Genomic DNA, 16258 nt, shown 5'->3' on the forward strand with positions numbered 1-16258 from the left:
GGAAATCAAGATCCCGAGAGATTAAATGATTTCTGCCCATGACCGCACACTTCATCAAGGGAGGACTATTAGCAATACAAAAACCCAGGTCTCCAGACTCTCACAGCAAAGAGGATTTACATTATAACTTGAACTGTCTTCAATTTATACTGTACTTAAAGGCAAGACATAAGTTACATTTCCAAGAGTGCATCCTGAAGAACATAACGATAAAGCACAATCAGTCCCAACTTCACTAAGTGAATCAAAATTTCATTATCATTACTGCAAAAGATAAAACCTTGTACTTAAAAGGCATTTAGTGAAGAGAGTACTTAATCTAATGGATCGCTACAATGCCCTAATATTGTATTAGGCCGGCAGATATTAAGTCTGGAATTCTGACTTACAATTTTCCAACTTTAGATGGTGCAAAAGTTATATCCATTCAGTAGAACCACAGTACCACACACTCTCCCATGACGCTGGTCATGGTCTCAAGCAGCAGCTCCCACTCATCCAAACTACCAACAGGGTAAACAACTGACACCCTACAATGTAACTGGGGACATGTCACTGCAGCATCCCCATTATCTAACAATTAATCTTAGTTCAGTGTTTCAAACATTCTTCAGGCCCAAGGCGCTATCGGTTGTACATGTAAATAGTGAGAACCCATACAACCATTCTGTATTTTACTTTTAGTACTGTTCTGAATAAATTGCCTAGGATATTCAACACTTTATTATAAAATGAGCTTTGTGTTAGATGAGTTTGCTCAACTATTGGCTATTATAAGTGTTCTGAGCACTCTTTAGGTAGAGTAGGCTAAATGATGATGTTCCCCAGGTTAGTGCATTTTTCACTTGGGATATTTACAATGGGTTTGTCTGGAGTAGCCCCCACCAAAGTCCAGGAAGAGCTGCATTATTTTTAAAGGGTGAAGATCCCTTTGAAATAGACGGGGAAATGAATGCAAAATTAAGGAAATGTCAAATAAGTAAAAAGCGCCCTCGCCTCCAGCGCGTTCCTGAACATCAGCTCCCCCAATCCAGCCCACGCTGCTCGGCTTCCTTCTCACTCCCTTGTCGCCCACTTCGGCCCCCAGGCGGGGCGAATGGGTGGGGACAGAGGTGCCGGCGTCTCCCGCTCAATTTCAATTCTCCCACGCCAGGGGCAGCCCGGGGCGCCAGGCTTTCCACAGCCGCGCGCCCGGCCAGTCACGCCAGCCGCCGGCACTTAACCTGCGCCCGCCGCACTCCCGGCGCGGCAGCCGCCCGCAGCGGGGAGGCCAGCAGGGACCCCACAGGCCCGAGACGCGTCCAGGGGACCCCAGGCCGGGGCCGGCGGCCAAGGTGAGGCCGCGCCGCGCCGGGGGTCAGAGGCGCGCGGCAGCCACACCCACCGGCCGCGGGTGACAGCCCTCAGCACCGGGGCGGGCCGCGCCGACAAGTGCAGCCTCCCGTTCCGCCCAGGCCCGGCCCCAACCCCAACCCCAGCCCCGGGCCGGCCCGCCGCCCTCGCGCCCCCGCGCCCCCGCCCGCTCCGCGCGCACCACCTGTCGGGCCGCCCTGCGCGCGGCCGGCGGCGGACGCTCAGCCGGTCTCCCGACCAGCGCCCAGCGGGGGCCCCCCGGGATCCCAGCCCCCGGGCGGGAAGAGAACTCTACCGGAGGGTGGGCCCCACGCAGGCGGTGTCGGTGCTCTCGATCTCCTGCAAGATCCGCTCGTGCTCCGGGACGGTGCCCAGAGCCTCGCCGCTCTCCGCCATCTTGGCTGGAAGCTGAGGCTCCGGCGCGGCGCGGCGCCGAGCGAGCGACGGGGGCGCGCGGCCTGTGGTGCGAGCGCGAGGGAGCGGAAGGGGAGGCGGGGGCGGGGCGGCGCGGCGCGGGGGCGCGCCGAGTGCGGGGGACGCCGGGCGCCCGCGCGCTCCAGGCCCGGGTCGGACGCCCGCACCTGCCCTGGGGGGGCCAGGGGTGGAGGCGCGACCCGGCTCCCGCCCGCGGCCGCTCGGCCGTCATGGCCCCTGCTGTCTGGAACGCCTTTACTCTGTAGCCTCGTCTCCTGCGTGGCAGACTCTGCTGCGCGCTGGAGGACACCCTCGTCGTGAGGGAAATCGACCATCAAATAATTATCCTCAATGTGTAATAAAAGGCTACGGAAACATTTATTTTAGCAAGGAGGTCTGGTGCAGTCGGTTGCATAGAGTCACAGAAGAAAAGGTGCCCTGAACAAACGCAAAATCGTGCTTGATAATAAGATTTATTATAGGAATGAGGCAATTGACGACCCCTCTGGATTCATGGCCCTACCCCCCCGCAGGAAGTTCGCAGAGGCTAGTCGATTTGGAAATGAATTATAAATACCAGAAAAATTATATGACGAAAAATTAAGACAGTTCATAGAGAAAATACAAGAGAGGCCTAGGACAATGATTTCATGCCATCATTGAACCCAAATGCGCCAAGTTGTTGCTGCTGGGTTCTTGAGTGGGCCTCAGTGAGGTGGGAAAGTGAGGCAGGGTGGCTTGGGTAAAATTACTAGTGTAGAAGAATCGTGTTTAATAACATGTTTGTGGGACGCCAAGTAAGCAGGTTTGTCCAGATCAAAGCAACCACTGAGTATGATTAATAGGAAAGAGAGCGCAAACAGAGCCCTGAGGGGCGACTATTTTCTTGTCTTCATTAATTCAGGGCTGTGAACTTCCCTTTTTATCAACCCAAGGTCTTAACTATCCAGCTGTGTAACTCATCTCCTTCAGTGAACTTTTCCTCGTGCCTGCCCCCATCTTCTCCACACAAAAATCCTGGGAGGGGGGATTGCATAATAGGTAAGAGCATAAAGTTTGAAGAGAAGTGTCTTCAATTTGATTCTTGGCTCCTCCATTTCGCAGCTGGGTGGACATTCAGTTTCCCCATCGATAAATGACCATACTTGTAGTGACTACCTCATATTGCAGTCCTACATTGCATTAGTTTTCTATTATTGCTGTAACAAATTACCACAAATTTGTAGCCTAAAATAATTCAAACTTACTATTTTACAGTTTGTAGGTTAGAAGTCCAGCAAAGGTCTCACAGGACTAAAATCAAGGCATCAGCACAATTGTGTTCCTTTCCAAAAACTCCAGGAAAAAATTCATCTCTTTATCCAACTGCCAGAGGCAACCCATATACCTTTGCTCACCGCCCTCTTCTTTCATCTATAAATTCAGCAACACTGCATCTTTCTGACTATTTTTGTGTAGTCATACCTCCATCTGATCTGAACATAAGCCAGAAAAGCTTCTCTGTGTTTTAAGAGCTTCTCTGTATTTAGGTTGGACACAACCATGTAATTCTGGATAATCTTCCATCAAGGGCTTACCTTTAATAGTATCTGCAGTATCTCTGCTACCATACAAGGTAACATAATCAGAAGTCCAGGGATTACATGGGACATCTTTTTTTTTTTTTGGTGGGAGGGGGAGATTCATTATTCTGCCCACCATGCTTAGGAAGAGTCCAATAAGCATTGCCAATATATATAAATGCCCTCTTTCCTATTAATCTGAAATTTCTATCCTACTTAGAAAAGTCAACTCAAATTTATCTCCACAATGCTTTCCCTAATAACTATCTCTACTGACTGTATATTCAATATAGCACATTTATTCACTCTCCCAACAACTGTTTTAATAGTTTGTACTTGCTTTGCTTAGTTCCTCTTCAGACACTTGTGATGTGTGTGTTTGTGTACATTTGGCACCCAGGAAACCTAAATATGCCTTAGTGTATTCTAAGTAAGATTCCTTGGAAGGCCAGGGAATATATCCTATATCCTGCTGTATCCTAGTGCTCATCCTACCAAGAAAACCCATCACAAGCCTGTTTCCACTGTCTTGATGGTACAGGAGCATCCACATCCCCTGTGGGAAATCCCACTCAACTCATGATTCAGAATACGCAGAAACAAAAAAGTTTCCCATGTCCACCAGCATGGTCACACTGTGTTAAGGGCCCTGAGTTCAGAGATGACTTCTTAAAATTTTATTTTGCAATTTCCTATAGTTCCCCACATAGTTCTGCACATGGCTGAAAGAAAGTTGAAGGGTTTTTTTTTTTAAAAAAAGATTTATTTATTTATGCATACAAGAACTGGGGTACAGGCCAGAGGTGTGGAGGGTGAGAGGATTCACCAGAGACAGAGCGGGAAAAAGAACAGGCAGATTGACTGAAATACACTGCTGACAGGAGCAGCAGGCAAGACAGGAGAGGTCTGCTGTGCCACATGTGGGTAGCTCCCTGGCTGGGGATCGAACTCGTGCTGCAGTGGCTGCTGATAGCTTCATAGGTTGTATCTTAATCCCTTGTGCCACCAGGGAGGCCCTGAAAGGGTTTTGAAACCAAATTATGTTGAAGTTCTGAAGCTGCTAGAAAGCATTCAGGATGAGTTTGTTTGTTTTTTAAAGATTTATTTATTTATGCGCACCTCTAGGGTACAGACCAGAGGTGCAGGGGGTGAGAGGACTTACCAGAGACAGAGTGGGGAACAGAACAGGCAGACTGACTAAAATACAATGCTGAGGGGAGCAGCAGGTGAGATAGGAGAGGTCTGCTATGCTTTGTGGGTAGCTCCCTGGCTGGCCAGACAGGATCAAATTCATGCTGCAGTGGCTGTGGATAGCTTCACAGTGCTGTGCTTAACCCCTTGTGCCACCAGGGAGGTCCTCAGGATGAGTTTGAAGGTGCATTCCAGACAGGTCTGGGTCCAAGGTAGGTGTCTGATTAATACATGATTGGCAGCAATAAGGAATTAGAACACTATCAAATTGTAAAAAGTTAGTTTCTTCAAACTTTCTCTTTACATTTTGATATTAAATATACCTCTCATAATATGGTTATTTTCATTTGCCTAATAGAAATCTATAGCACTAACAGACATTGTTAGCTCAAATTCCCTGCTGCCTCTGGTTATCTAAATTTTTATGCTTAGATCAAGCCATATCCCGATATTCTAGCCTTTCACGCCATTGCTTTTATTAAGTAGTAAAAAGCTGAATTTTTTTATAGCTGACTGCCTCTCCAGTTACTGGCATACAACTACCTGCAAGCACTTCCCGCTTGCAGGTTCAGCTCTTGAGAGACAAAATTTAACTTTTGAAAATTGATTCTGTAACCAAAACATTAGAAACTAAGATACATGTTAGGCCTTCCTACAAAGAAAATAGAAAGTCAGTTCTCTCTGCAGGAAATGACAGATTCCCTTAGCTCGGTTGCTGTGCATGGTCAGACTTCATTGTCATGAAAGATTAAACAAGGTAGGGAGAGCAGAGCACATGTCCCAGGCCAGTTTCATATTTGGCAACTGTCTCCTGACTGGGCTTTCCTTTCTTAAACATTCGTTACTCACTTCTCCCCTTCTCTTCACAGATTCTGACCACATATATCCAAATCAAGCTCCTAATGCCCCTGCCCTGGGAAGCCAGCCTTGCCTATGTACGTACACCTCACTCCAGGCCTGTTTCAATACCTGCCCAAAGAGCTCACCTCAGTGTTAGCAGCAGTGTCATCCATGCAACTCAAGTCAAAAAGGAAGTCCATATACCACTTCTCCTTCTGAAACAGCTCTTGCTGCCTCCTTCTGTGACTTCTGACAATTCCGTTAGTTACTGAAGGTTTTTGCTAAGAATTTAAAGCTAAATGTTCTAAATAACTAAATTTTAATTATGGACATGGGACAGCAAATACCTAAAGGAGTGCGTGTGGGGAGGGGAACATCTTCTAAAGTGATGCGTTGCTCAATAACTCCAAAATAAAGATGCAGTAGCCAAAACAAGAACCATAATAGTTATTTACTGAACACCATTTTCTGAAACCTTTATATTATCTAATTTAGTATTTCCTAATTTACTGATAATTAAATCAACACTGATTTTACTAAATTCTATTTTAATCCTTTGGGAGAGTACTTTCACTATATCCAGTTTAATTTGAAGAAACCGAGACTTATAGAGATTAAGTCACCTATCTAAGACCACATAGCTGGTACGTTAGAGAAGATGAAGCCATTAAGCAGTTCTCTCAAAACCAAAGACAAATAAGAAAAAAAGAAAAAACTACAGACCAATATCCCATCCCTGATGAATATTGATGCGAAAATCCTCAACAAATTACCAGCAAATAGAAACTAGCAAATAGAATTAAGCAATACATTGCATGGATTATATATCACAATAACAGGGAATTTATGGATGTAAGAATGGCTTAATAGATATAAATCAATCAACATATTACATTATATGTAATGTACAAAAGAAAAGATAAAAATCATATGATAGTATCCTATGCAGAGAAATCATTTGACAATATTGATCACCTGTTCATGATAAAAACTCTAAACAAGATAGGACTGGAAGGAATCTACCACAACATAATAAAGGCTATACATCACAAACCTATGGCCAATTGAATACACAATGGTAAAAAACAGAAAGCTGTTTCTTTAAGATCAGGAAAAAAATAAGGATGCCCACTGTCACCATTCCTATTCAATTTAGTATTAGTATTAGACGTTTTAGCTAGAGCGATCAAAAAACAACAGGAAATTAAGAGAATCCAAATTGGAGAAATAAAATTATGAGTATTTGCAGGTGATTAAACACTATATACAGAAAAACCTAAAAGTTCCACCCAAAAGCTATTAGAAACAATAAGTGAATACAGCAAAGTGGCAGTTTACAAAATCAACATACAAAATCCAATGTATTTTTATATACAAATAACAAAGAAAAAGAAAAAGAAAATCGTTCAATTTACAATCACATAAAGAAGAGTCAAATATCTCAGACTTAACCTAACAAAGAAGATAGTAGATTTATGCTTAGTGAAACAAACCAGACAGAAAAAGACAAATACCGTATGATTTCACGCATATGTGGTATGGAGAGAAAACAAAAAAGCAGATGAACTAAATAAAACAAAAATAAACTTTTGAACTATAAGATCAACTAGTGAGTGGTTACCAAAAGGGAAAGGTAGGAAGGGAAAAGGAAGTGAGTAAATCAGAGAAAAAGAGGACAATGATATTGTGAATTTGGACTTTAATTTGTGAAAAAAAAGTGTGAACTAGAGATAATAATAGTCCCTGCTTGAACCCAGAGCTCAGTTAACATTAGTACTGGAGGCTAGAATTACCAGGCATTTGTTATTAAATCAGAAAGTCCAGAATTTAGACTTCTCTTTGATAAAATAAAAGTACAAGCCAGATACATAAATGTTTATTTTGCTAATCATTAACAAGACATTTTAGTTTTATGAACTAGAATGAACTGAACCTGAACCTTGTTTTTGGATGCCCAGTGGGTGGAAACAGCCTGAAATTTGTTTCCTGCCATTGTAGAGGGGGATATGGGATTGTGTCTTTGGATTAGTCTCTTGGCTCTAGATCCACCTTAGTGAGTGAGCCCTCCAGAATTTGCTTCTAAATTCAGCGCCTCTCCATTGTCCTTGGAGGCGGTTCTCATTCTCTGAGGCAGATAGCATGGTAGTAAACAAACCGCTGTCTCCACTTCCAGGCACAAGGAAAATGTCCGTTTTGTTTACTACATACTTATGTTAATATCTGTTAAAAGAATGATTCATATGGAATACTTCTGATGTTAAGCTTAATGTTATAAAAGCATGTTTCAAGAGGTACAGTCCATCTTTATTAAAAGATTCTCCTCCCCAGGCCTCCCTGGTGGCGCAGGGATTAAAGTCTCAGCGCTAACAAGCTGTCACAGCCGCTGCAGCATGAGTTCGATCCCTGGCCAGGGAGCTGACCCACATAGCGCAGCAGACCCCTCCTGTCTCGCCTGCTGCTCCCCTCAGCAGTGGATTTCAGTAGATCTGCCTGCTGCTCCCCACTCTGTCTCAGTGAATCCTCTCACACCCCCGCACCTCTAGCCTGTACCCCAGTTCTTGTACGCATAAATAAATAAATAAATAAAATCTTAAAAAAGAAAATGTTTCTCCTCCCCACTACTAGGAACTCCTAGGAATCTGTTGCTGACTGTAGATGACTGTAGTCATCTTCTTAAACTTCGCTCATTATCATTCAGATGCTTCATACATAGTTTGAGAGCGCTTGTTATATAGTTGTAGAATTTTATCAAAATATAAAGTACTGGCAGGCTTTATACGTTGACTCTAAACCACCACTTCGGAGGGATGTCACCACAGCTGCTCCCTCCTGCTTCTGCCTTGTTGGTGCAGTGACCCCAAGTGGCCACCCTCGGTAAATGTTGAAAGATGTGAATGATGCGGGTCAGAATGGGAGGATTCCTGCTGCAAAGCTGTGTCCAGGAGTCAGTTATTCTGTAAAGATCTAGACTGCACAATGGAGAACAATAGAAGGAAATTTGAAATTGAAGCCAAATAAGATCTTTTTTCTGAAATGTGGGCCAGTCGTCAGAGGAGTTCAAGAGTAATTAACCTTGGGTTCTGTTCATTCACTGACTGTTTTTACTGAATGCTTGCTGTGTTCCCGTCTCTGTGCTAGTTCTCAGGAAGGGCTGGCTCAGAGGTCTGTGGTCTCTGCAGCTACACTTGGCTTGATGGTCTGCCATCACCTTGTAGTTCTTCATAATTCTTATAATTCTTCATTATGTTTGAACAAAAGGGTCTGCGTTTTCATTTTGCATTATGTCCAACAAATTAGTAGCTAGTCCTGCCCTCCAAACAATGTCCTGAAGTCATCACCAGCTTGCTCATCCCAAAGCTAAATGTCTTAAAGTATGTTAAGCAATTAAAGGGCAATGTTATTTTCTCTAAGTTCCATTCTCCCTCTTTCCTTCATCTCAACACCCCCCCCACACACACACACGTACACAACACTATTTTCTTCTCTCTCTTTCATTCCCTCATTGGTGGTTGTTATTCTTCACCCTGTTTGAGACCTCCCTCTCCCTCACTCTGTCCCCACTTAACTCTCCTTTATTGCCCTTTGTCCTTCTCCCTCTCCTTTCACTTGTCCTATTTTTCTTCGCTTGGCAAAATGGATTTAGAAATGTAACTAATGTAAATGAAATAATCATAATAATAACAACTGACATTTTCACCCTGTACACTTTCTGCAAAATATCCCTGGTCCTCCCTACCCCTCACTTGCTTTGTTATTCTAAGTAGCACTTATCACTACTTTTTAGTTGTTTATTTCTAGCTCCATTCACTAAAATACAAGCTTCCTATAAGAAGGGAATTTCTTGCTTGATCTTTCTGTATCAAGCAAGACCACTGACCATCTTAGAACACTGCCTACCACACTGTAGATGTTCTACAAATACTTATTTACTGAATTTGCTATTATGAGGTATTATATTAAACACAGCATGCCTCATTCATGTAATCCTTTCAATTGCTCTATTAGTAGTTATAGAGACAACACCCCATGTCCTTCTCACTCTGGGGCCAATTGACTTATACAAAACTGTCTTCCTGGTAGGAATAATTGATTCCCAAATAGACAAATATTTTCTAACTTCTCTCTACTGTTGCACTGAAGATCAAACAGCAAATGGTATCATTTAAATATTCAGCAAAAATCTGGCAACTCCACAGCCCACCTTCATCAGGGAGCCCAAGCTTTACTGAGATGCTGCAGATATGGCAGGTTTCAGTCATGGATAGGACCACATATATTTATGAGCAGTTTCTATGGACACCATCCTATATCCATCACAGGTAGTACTGTATTCCACTCTCATCAGAAATTAAATGAGGTAATGATCTTACAGTAGTATAAGATATAAGCACTGGTAAATATATTGAAAAAGGGATTGCTCTCTCTCTCCCCTATTATTTAACCAAAATAAAATTAACATTAGTCAATATTTCCCACCTGCTCACAATTCAAGATTTTGCAAATGCTTGTTTCCTTCAACACTCTAAAGTATATATTTAGTAAATTATACTGGAATATATATGCCCAGATGTAAATTAGAAATAATAATATTAGCTAATATTTATTGAGCATTTTCAATGTGTTTTGCAGGCATTGTGCTAAGTACTTCATGTATATTAATCATCTGAGATAGGTTTTAGTGTAATCTCCACTTTATAATTTCAGAAACTATGACCAAAATCAGATAGCTAGTAAAACCTACACCTTTGATCTTCATCAATATACTTGATGGAGTAAGATTTAACATAATTTACATTTCTGAATATGTAACAGAAAGAACATTCTAGAATGTTTACAGCTGAATTTAGGTATATTTTTTAGTATATCATCTTGGGATTTTATTGCATATAGAGTTTAGGTTATTAGTTGGCTTTGTTTTTGTTTTTGCTTGAGTTTCTGTCCTTTCCTAAAAGCATGTTATCTTCATTCCTAAAAGCACTAAAGTCAAAGAAATAACAATATCCTGTTTGCTCTTAAACTGGTAAAACTTCATGGTCAACTTTTGGAAAAGAGCCGGAGAGAGTCTGTGAATACAAGCGTAAAACAATTATGTTATCATAAAACAATTACAAAAATTTCTTCTGGTACGTCATCTTGTACAATTCCCTTTTCCTCCTATTTTTCCCAGGCCTCTGCAGGGCTTTCTTTGGATATGTCCCCTTTCACTACCTCCCACCAGGCTTGCAGTGCCCTTCAATGTGTCCATAATTTTGTTTTAATCTCAGGCTCAGATATAACAACAATTCACATTGTGACCTTTGAACGCAATCAGTTCAGATAGGCTGTGACTTCAGGCTCTGCTCTTAAGAAGCTTAACAGCATACACCTTTCAGACTCCAAGAGGCATCATGAGCCCAGACTATATTCACTAGTGACGGACGAGGCCTGGCAGCAGGCAGTTCTAATAAGAATATGGTAAATATTATGAACACTGCTACTGTTCTACCTTAAGACCATAACGTCCATCTCTAATTGATCAGAATCACCCTCAACAAAAGGGTTCAGGCAACCACTACCACTGCATTAGAACTGGAGGAAGTTGGTAATGTTGAATAAGAATGGTAATATTACTGTGGTTTCCTTCAGCAAGGATACAGCCAGCCATTAAACCTATAAGGGACAGACACACCACTTAAAGGAAAGAGTTGGTAAGGAACAGGGAGTACCAAGGCTTAAAGGAGGGGCTGGAGTGAAAATTAGGAAACCTAAAGTGGGGCCTCCCTGGTGGTGCAAGAGGTTAAACACTGTACTATGAAGATAGCTGCAGCCTCTGCAGCACAAATTCGATCCCCGGCGGCCCAGGGAGCAACCCACATGGCGCAGCAGACCTTTCCTGTCTCGCCTGCTGCTCCCCTCAGCAGTGTATTTCAGTCAGTCTGCCTGTTCTCTTCTCCACTCTGTCTCTGGTGAATCCTCTCACCCCCTTGCATCTCTGGCCTGCACCCCAGCTCTTGTATGCATAACTAAATAAATCTTAAAAAAAAAAAAAAGGAAACCTAAAGAGAGTGAGAAAATCCAGTAGAAATTAACATATGGTGGTGACATGATGAAAGCAGGGATGTCCAGGGCAAAAAGATTAAAGCAGCAAAGCTAACTCCCAACTCCAACTGCTGGTGAGTATCAGCCTACCAGCAATTTGCTAGTCAGGAGATTTTGAAGAACCCAAACAGAACTAGCTATGCTAACAAAACATAGGCACTAGCAATAAGCCCTTTAAAATATTTCTTCCTTTTCTCTTGAATTGAATCAACATCTGCATTGCTAGCATCAAATTCGACTTTCTACCCTGGAATTTTATTCCCAATTCAGTTGTCATAGCTGTACAAGATGAATATATCATTGATAACACACACACACACACACACACACACACACACACCCCACATGGGAAGAGTATAGACTGCTCTTCCCTGAAATTATCTTAACTGCAACCTTAATACTGTGGGCAATGCTTTCATTTCACGCATCGAATGAAACCTACACAGGACCTCAGAATCAGCTGATTCTTGTCCACTTTTCAACCAAAACACAAAGGCCAAAGGAGCTGACCCAAGGGTCCATGGTGGGGAAAAACAGGAGACAGGCTGGCCCCCTGGGAGAAGCTTGCTCTAGGAGCAGCCAAGCAGGCAGCAGGCTGCCTTGGCGGGGTAAAGACACTGTGGGCCATTAACACTCCCTAAGAGTGTGACTTCCAGACTCAGCAACCTCCTGAGGACTCCTCATGTAAAGGAGACTCATTCTCTCCATGATGCAGGATGGGGGCAAGGGAGTGTGTCAGAAAAGCTTGCACATTGTGAAAGAAAAGCTGCTGAGTCACCCATAAATGACTTTGATAGAAACTTTCTTTGAGTTCTAAGCCACTGAGCTCTCTAAGTTCACTTTGGTCAAGAAGCAAACCCCACTCATTCCAGATGTGGACACCAATGCTGAGCAGGACACCTGAGATCCCTTTCCTAAAAAGCAAGGTGAGCCCAGAATGAAAGCTACCAGAGTTAAAGATTTTACAACAGAAAATGTCCGTTGAAGCAATGGCTTTCTTCTCTGACAAGGGAAAATGAATAGGAGCACTCTGAGATGTTCTCTCTCCTTCAGATCCCAGGCACAGGGATTCCTTGGCAATGTTTCTCTCCTGTATTCCCAGCCCCAAGCTCTCGATGCTCTAAACCTTCCCTCACTATCCATTCCCGAGTCTCACAGCAGGACCTTTGCAGCCCTTCTAGCCAAGCTGCCTCAGTCAACCGCCCCTTTCACCCTTTCTGCCTTTAGAGCTTGTAACTATTAAAATAATTCTGCCTCTTCTTTTTCTGAAATGATGACTTTCTTTCTGGACTGTTTTCTTTCTTTTTGCTTCACAAGGTTGCCGTTAACTCAGAAGCTTATCTATTAATATGAATATTTATCAAGCTACAATGTGCAGAGTATAAGAGATCAGTAAGCACAGGTCCTGCCCTTAGGAGCCTTCAGACAGAGAATGGTTATAATGGGGGGGAGGGGCAAATGCATCAGAACAAATTCCCATTCCCATTCTCATTCTTTGGGGCTTTAAAGGGTGGAGCAGTCACATCTGTAGGATGATGAGGAAGGTTTCCTTTATGTGGAGCATCTGAACTCAGCTTTGCAAGGTGGGTTGGATTTTGGTAAGCAAGATAAGAATGAAGAATGATAAAGGAAAGGAACCATGAGGATCAGGAGGAAGAAAATCTCAAAACTTATTGTCAAATAGTGAACTATTGTCAAATAGTTTGGCCAAAATGAAAGTTTTCTATTTTCCAGCTGTCATATTTGGCCACATGAGTCAATGTGTTTGTTCTATAAGAGCAGGAGAACAGAATAGTTGACATTGGAATATCGATAACACACATGGGTATGCGGAAAAAGGCATTGAATGCCAGCCAAAGAAATCTCATATAATCAATGATTAATGAGCAACAATTTAGGAATACTAATTTGGGCTAATATTGTCCCAGATAAGGGCTTGTTAGGAACTCTGTGTCTGTCCTTCAAAATAACATAAGAGCCCTTTAACAGTAGCCTTTGGAAAGAGTGCTCTCACCCCTGGCCAAAATGAAGCCAACAGTGGGCATTCTAGGTCCTCTGGTGGCGGAGATAGGGCAGCACATGGGGAAGACATATGTGCAGTCTCCACTCTTGAGGGTGGTGCTAAGAGAGTGCTGTGACTACCAGATCTAAACTCACTTTTTTTTTTTTTTTTTTTAGGAAAACCAAGTACAGGATTTGTACTGGCAATGCTCACTATAAGGACAGAGCTATCAAAATTCAAAAACCGGGCCTCCCCGGTGGCACAGTGGTTGAGCGCTGGGTTGCGAAGCTGCCTGCAGCCTCTGCAGCGCCGGTTCGATCCCCTGCTGTTCCCCTGCCACCGGAGGAGGGTCCCACATGGTGCACAGACCTCTCCTGCCGCCCGCTGCTCCCCTCAGCAGTGTACTTCGGTCCTTCTGCCTGCTCTGCTTCCAGCTCTGGCTCTGGTGAATTCTCTCACCCTCCCGCACTTCTGACTGTACCCAGTGCTTGTATAAATAAATAAATAAAATTAAAAAATAAATAAATCTTTAAAAAAAAAAACAAATCCAAAAACCAAAGCAGGGAGTTAGAGCTAATGCCAAGGCAAAACTTTCTAGGAGGGCAGTTCCAAGGACAAATGAAGTCTGCAGATGCTGGCTAGAGTTGTGAGACCAGGGGAAAGAGGAGAGGGTCAGGGGTTGAAGGTCAAAGGCGCTGAAGCAGTGATGGCTTAAGAAGCCAAGTAACTAAACAAGTCTGGGCTCCCTTCACCCCCTTCATCCCCTTGTCTTGTTTCCCTTTAGACATCTGACCAAGTCACCAGGCAAATGCACATGTTTTAGAAAGTGCTGATACAATATAAAAAGCAAGGTTTATATGAAAAAACTTACTGAATCTCCCATCAGTAAAAAGCTCCTGTTTCTTTTACCTATTGAATTGGTAAGAATTACCTGTATGTGATTGTGAGAAAAAAAATGAAGTTGTAGGCATAAATAGTTGGTAAAGGAGTGGAAACTGCAGGTTGAGGAAAAAGCTGTGCCCAGTTGAGTGTGAAAGCTTTACTATTATGGGAAAGCAAAATCTTAATCTTTTTTATTCCAAAGATGCTTTCTATGAAGTAGCAAAAATTTTAAATTTAGATAATATTTTGTCATTCATTGTCATCTAGTATCAATAAACCATTTACTAAGGGTAAAGAAAAATGAAGTATAAGTAACAGTTATAATGGAGTTGTAATTAGTTTGCAACTGTACGTACAAATTGCTAATCCAAGCATCAACTAATAAATATCAATAGTTTACTCTTCCCTTAACACTCTCTTAGACTCTCTGTTTAGGTTCAAAATATATTTGGTGCAAAATCAAATTTAAATGTTTAGGAGGAATTTATTCAGATTTAAACTATAGTGAATTTCAAAGCACTTGGCCCTGGGATCTTTCTGGGGATAAAAAGACAACACCATGAAAAAATCCTTTTCACTTAATCTACAAATATTAGTCAACAAATATTTATTGACTGCCACTATCACATTCCGTGATTGTCAGCTTGTTCCCACACTGATAGGCATCAGATACAGGCAGACAGTTAGAATTAAATTTTGAAAGCTGTTCTTTTTTTTTTTTTTTGAGACCCTTTTAATACAAAGGTACATGGTCTTTCATTTTAATCCTGCTCTTGAAGTATGCAAATAAATTCCCATATCACCAAAGGAGCTATTTTTAAATCTTATGTGGAAGTAAAAAAATACATCTCTGAGAAGCTGCCATATGACTGAGAAAGCAGCAACAATACAAATAAACATTTTCCACTTTCTTCTGCAACTCACATCTGCCAAATATAAGTGGGTTTCATTTATATGTCTAATAGTCCTTTGTGTCTTTTACTAAGTGATATTTTTGAGAAAACAATTAAAACCTCATATAAATGGAGATGGAATATCTATTTGAAGATGACATGAGACCCTTTTGGGTCATTTGAAAGTCATTTCTATTTCTTTTAATGTGACAATGAACCAAGAAACAAATAGAATGCAAAAAAAGGTGGGTTGTTTATTGTAATTACTTTAAGGTTAAAATAAAACTTTAAAACTAGGTGTACACATAGTTGGACCTATTTTCCAAAAATATTTTTTTACTCTGTTACAGAGAAAAGTATTTTAAAAAGTGAATAAGATGCAGGCAGACAGTTAGAATTAAATTTTAAAGGCTGTTCTTTATTATCTTTAGTGATCTCACAATCACTAAAGAAGAAACAATAAAATAGAAAGGAATCCTACCTTAGAGTAGCTTCAATGGGCAGCTCGAAAGACTGAATCTCAGCCAGAACATTCTCATAGGTTTGGTCTGGGTCTTCTTCCAACATTGCTCCAAATGCCCCTGATTTTCCAGCTGAAGACATCAGATTTTGAGTGCAAAACAATTGTAATTTATAAGAGTTCTCTGTTCACCCAAGGTAGTAACAAAAACTGAGCTCACTGACTTCATGCTCTCAAAATCCTTGCTTCCAAGAATGTTGCACAGCTGTTGCTGTCCTGTCTCCACTTATAACATTTTACTTATTATTAACCTTGACACAGTTCAGAAAGTTCCTGCCTAATGCCAGCTATATTTATTTACTTGCTTATCAAAGACAGTAACTGCAAACTTCAGTAGGAATGAGAACAATTACAAGTATAAAACATTATGAAATGTAATTGGTTTGTTAAGGCAGATATTTTAATATTACCTACCCTAAATACATAATTAAAGCTACGCTTCTAATTCTTCCTGCAACTATACCCTTGCCCATAAACCTAAGTGGGTAGGTGGTCAGGAAAAAAGTAACATCCTCTTTGATAT

General features: G+C 41.9%; 1 protein-coding gene across 2 annotated transcripts in view; it reads right to left on the bottom strand.

Annotated features, from left to right (window-relative positions):
• Positions 1 to 15960, bottom strand: part of EXOC6 (exocyst complex component 6) — a 145577-nt gene extending 129617 nt beyond the window's left edge. The window contains exon 1 of one of the 2 annotated variants that reach the window (XM_037497874.2): positions 15697 to 15960. In XM_037497874.2, the coding sequence (XP_037353771.1) occupies positions 15697 to 15818 (122 nt within the window). In that variant the 5' untranslated portion in view covers positions 15819 to 15960. Of the gene's footprint in view, positions 1 to 1648; positions 1803 to 15696 lie in introns of those variants that run through there. The other variant, XM_037497875.2, reaches the window with a different exon arrangement.
• Positions 15961 to 16258: the final 298 nt, after the last annotated feature.

The sequence above is a fragment of the Talpa occidentalis genome, unplaced genomic scaffold, assembly GCF_014898055.3.
Source record: "Talpa occidentalis isolate TD23 unplaced genomic scaffold, MPIMG_talOcc4v2.1 talOcc4.8, whole genome shotgun sequence".
NCBI lineage: Eukaryota > Metazoa > Chordata > Mammalia > Eulipotyphla > Talpidae > Talpa > Talpa occidentalis.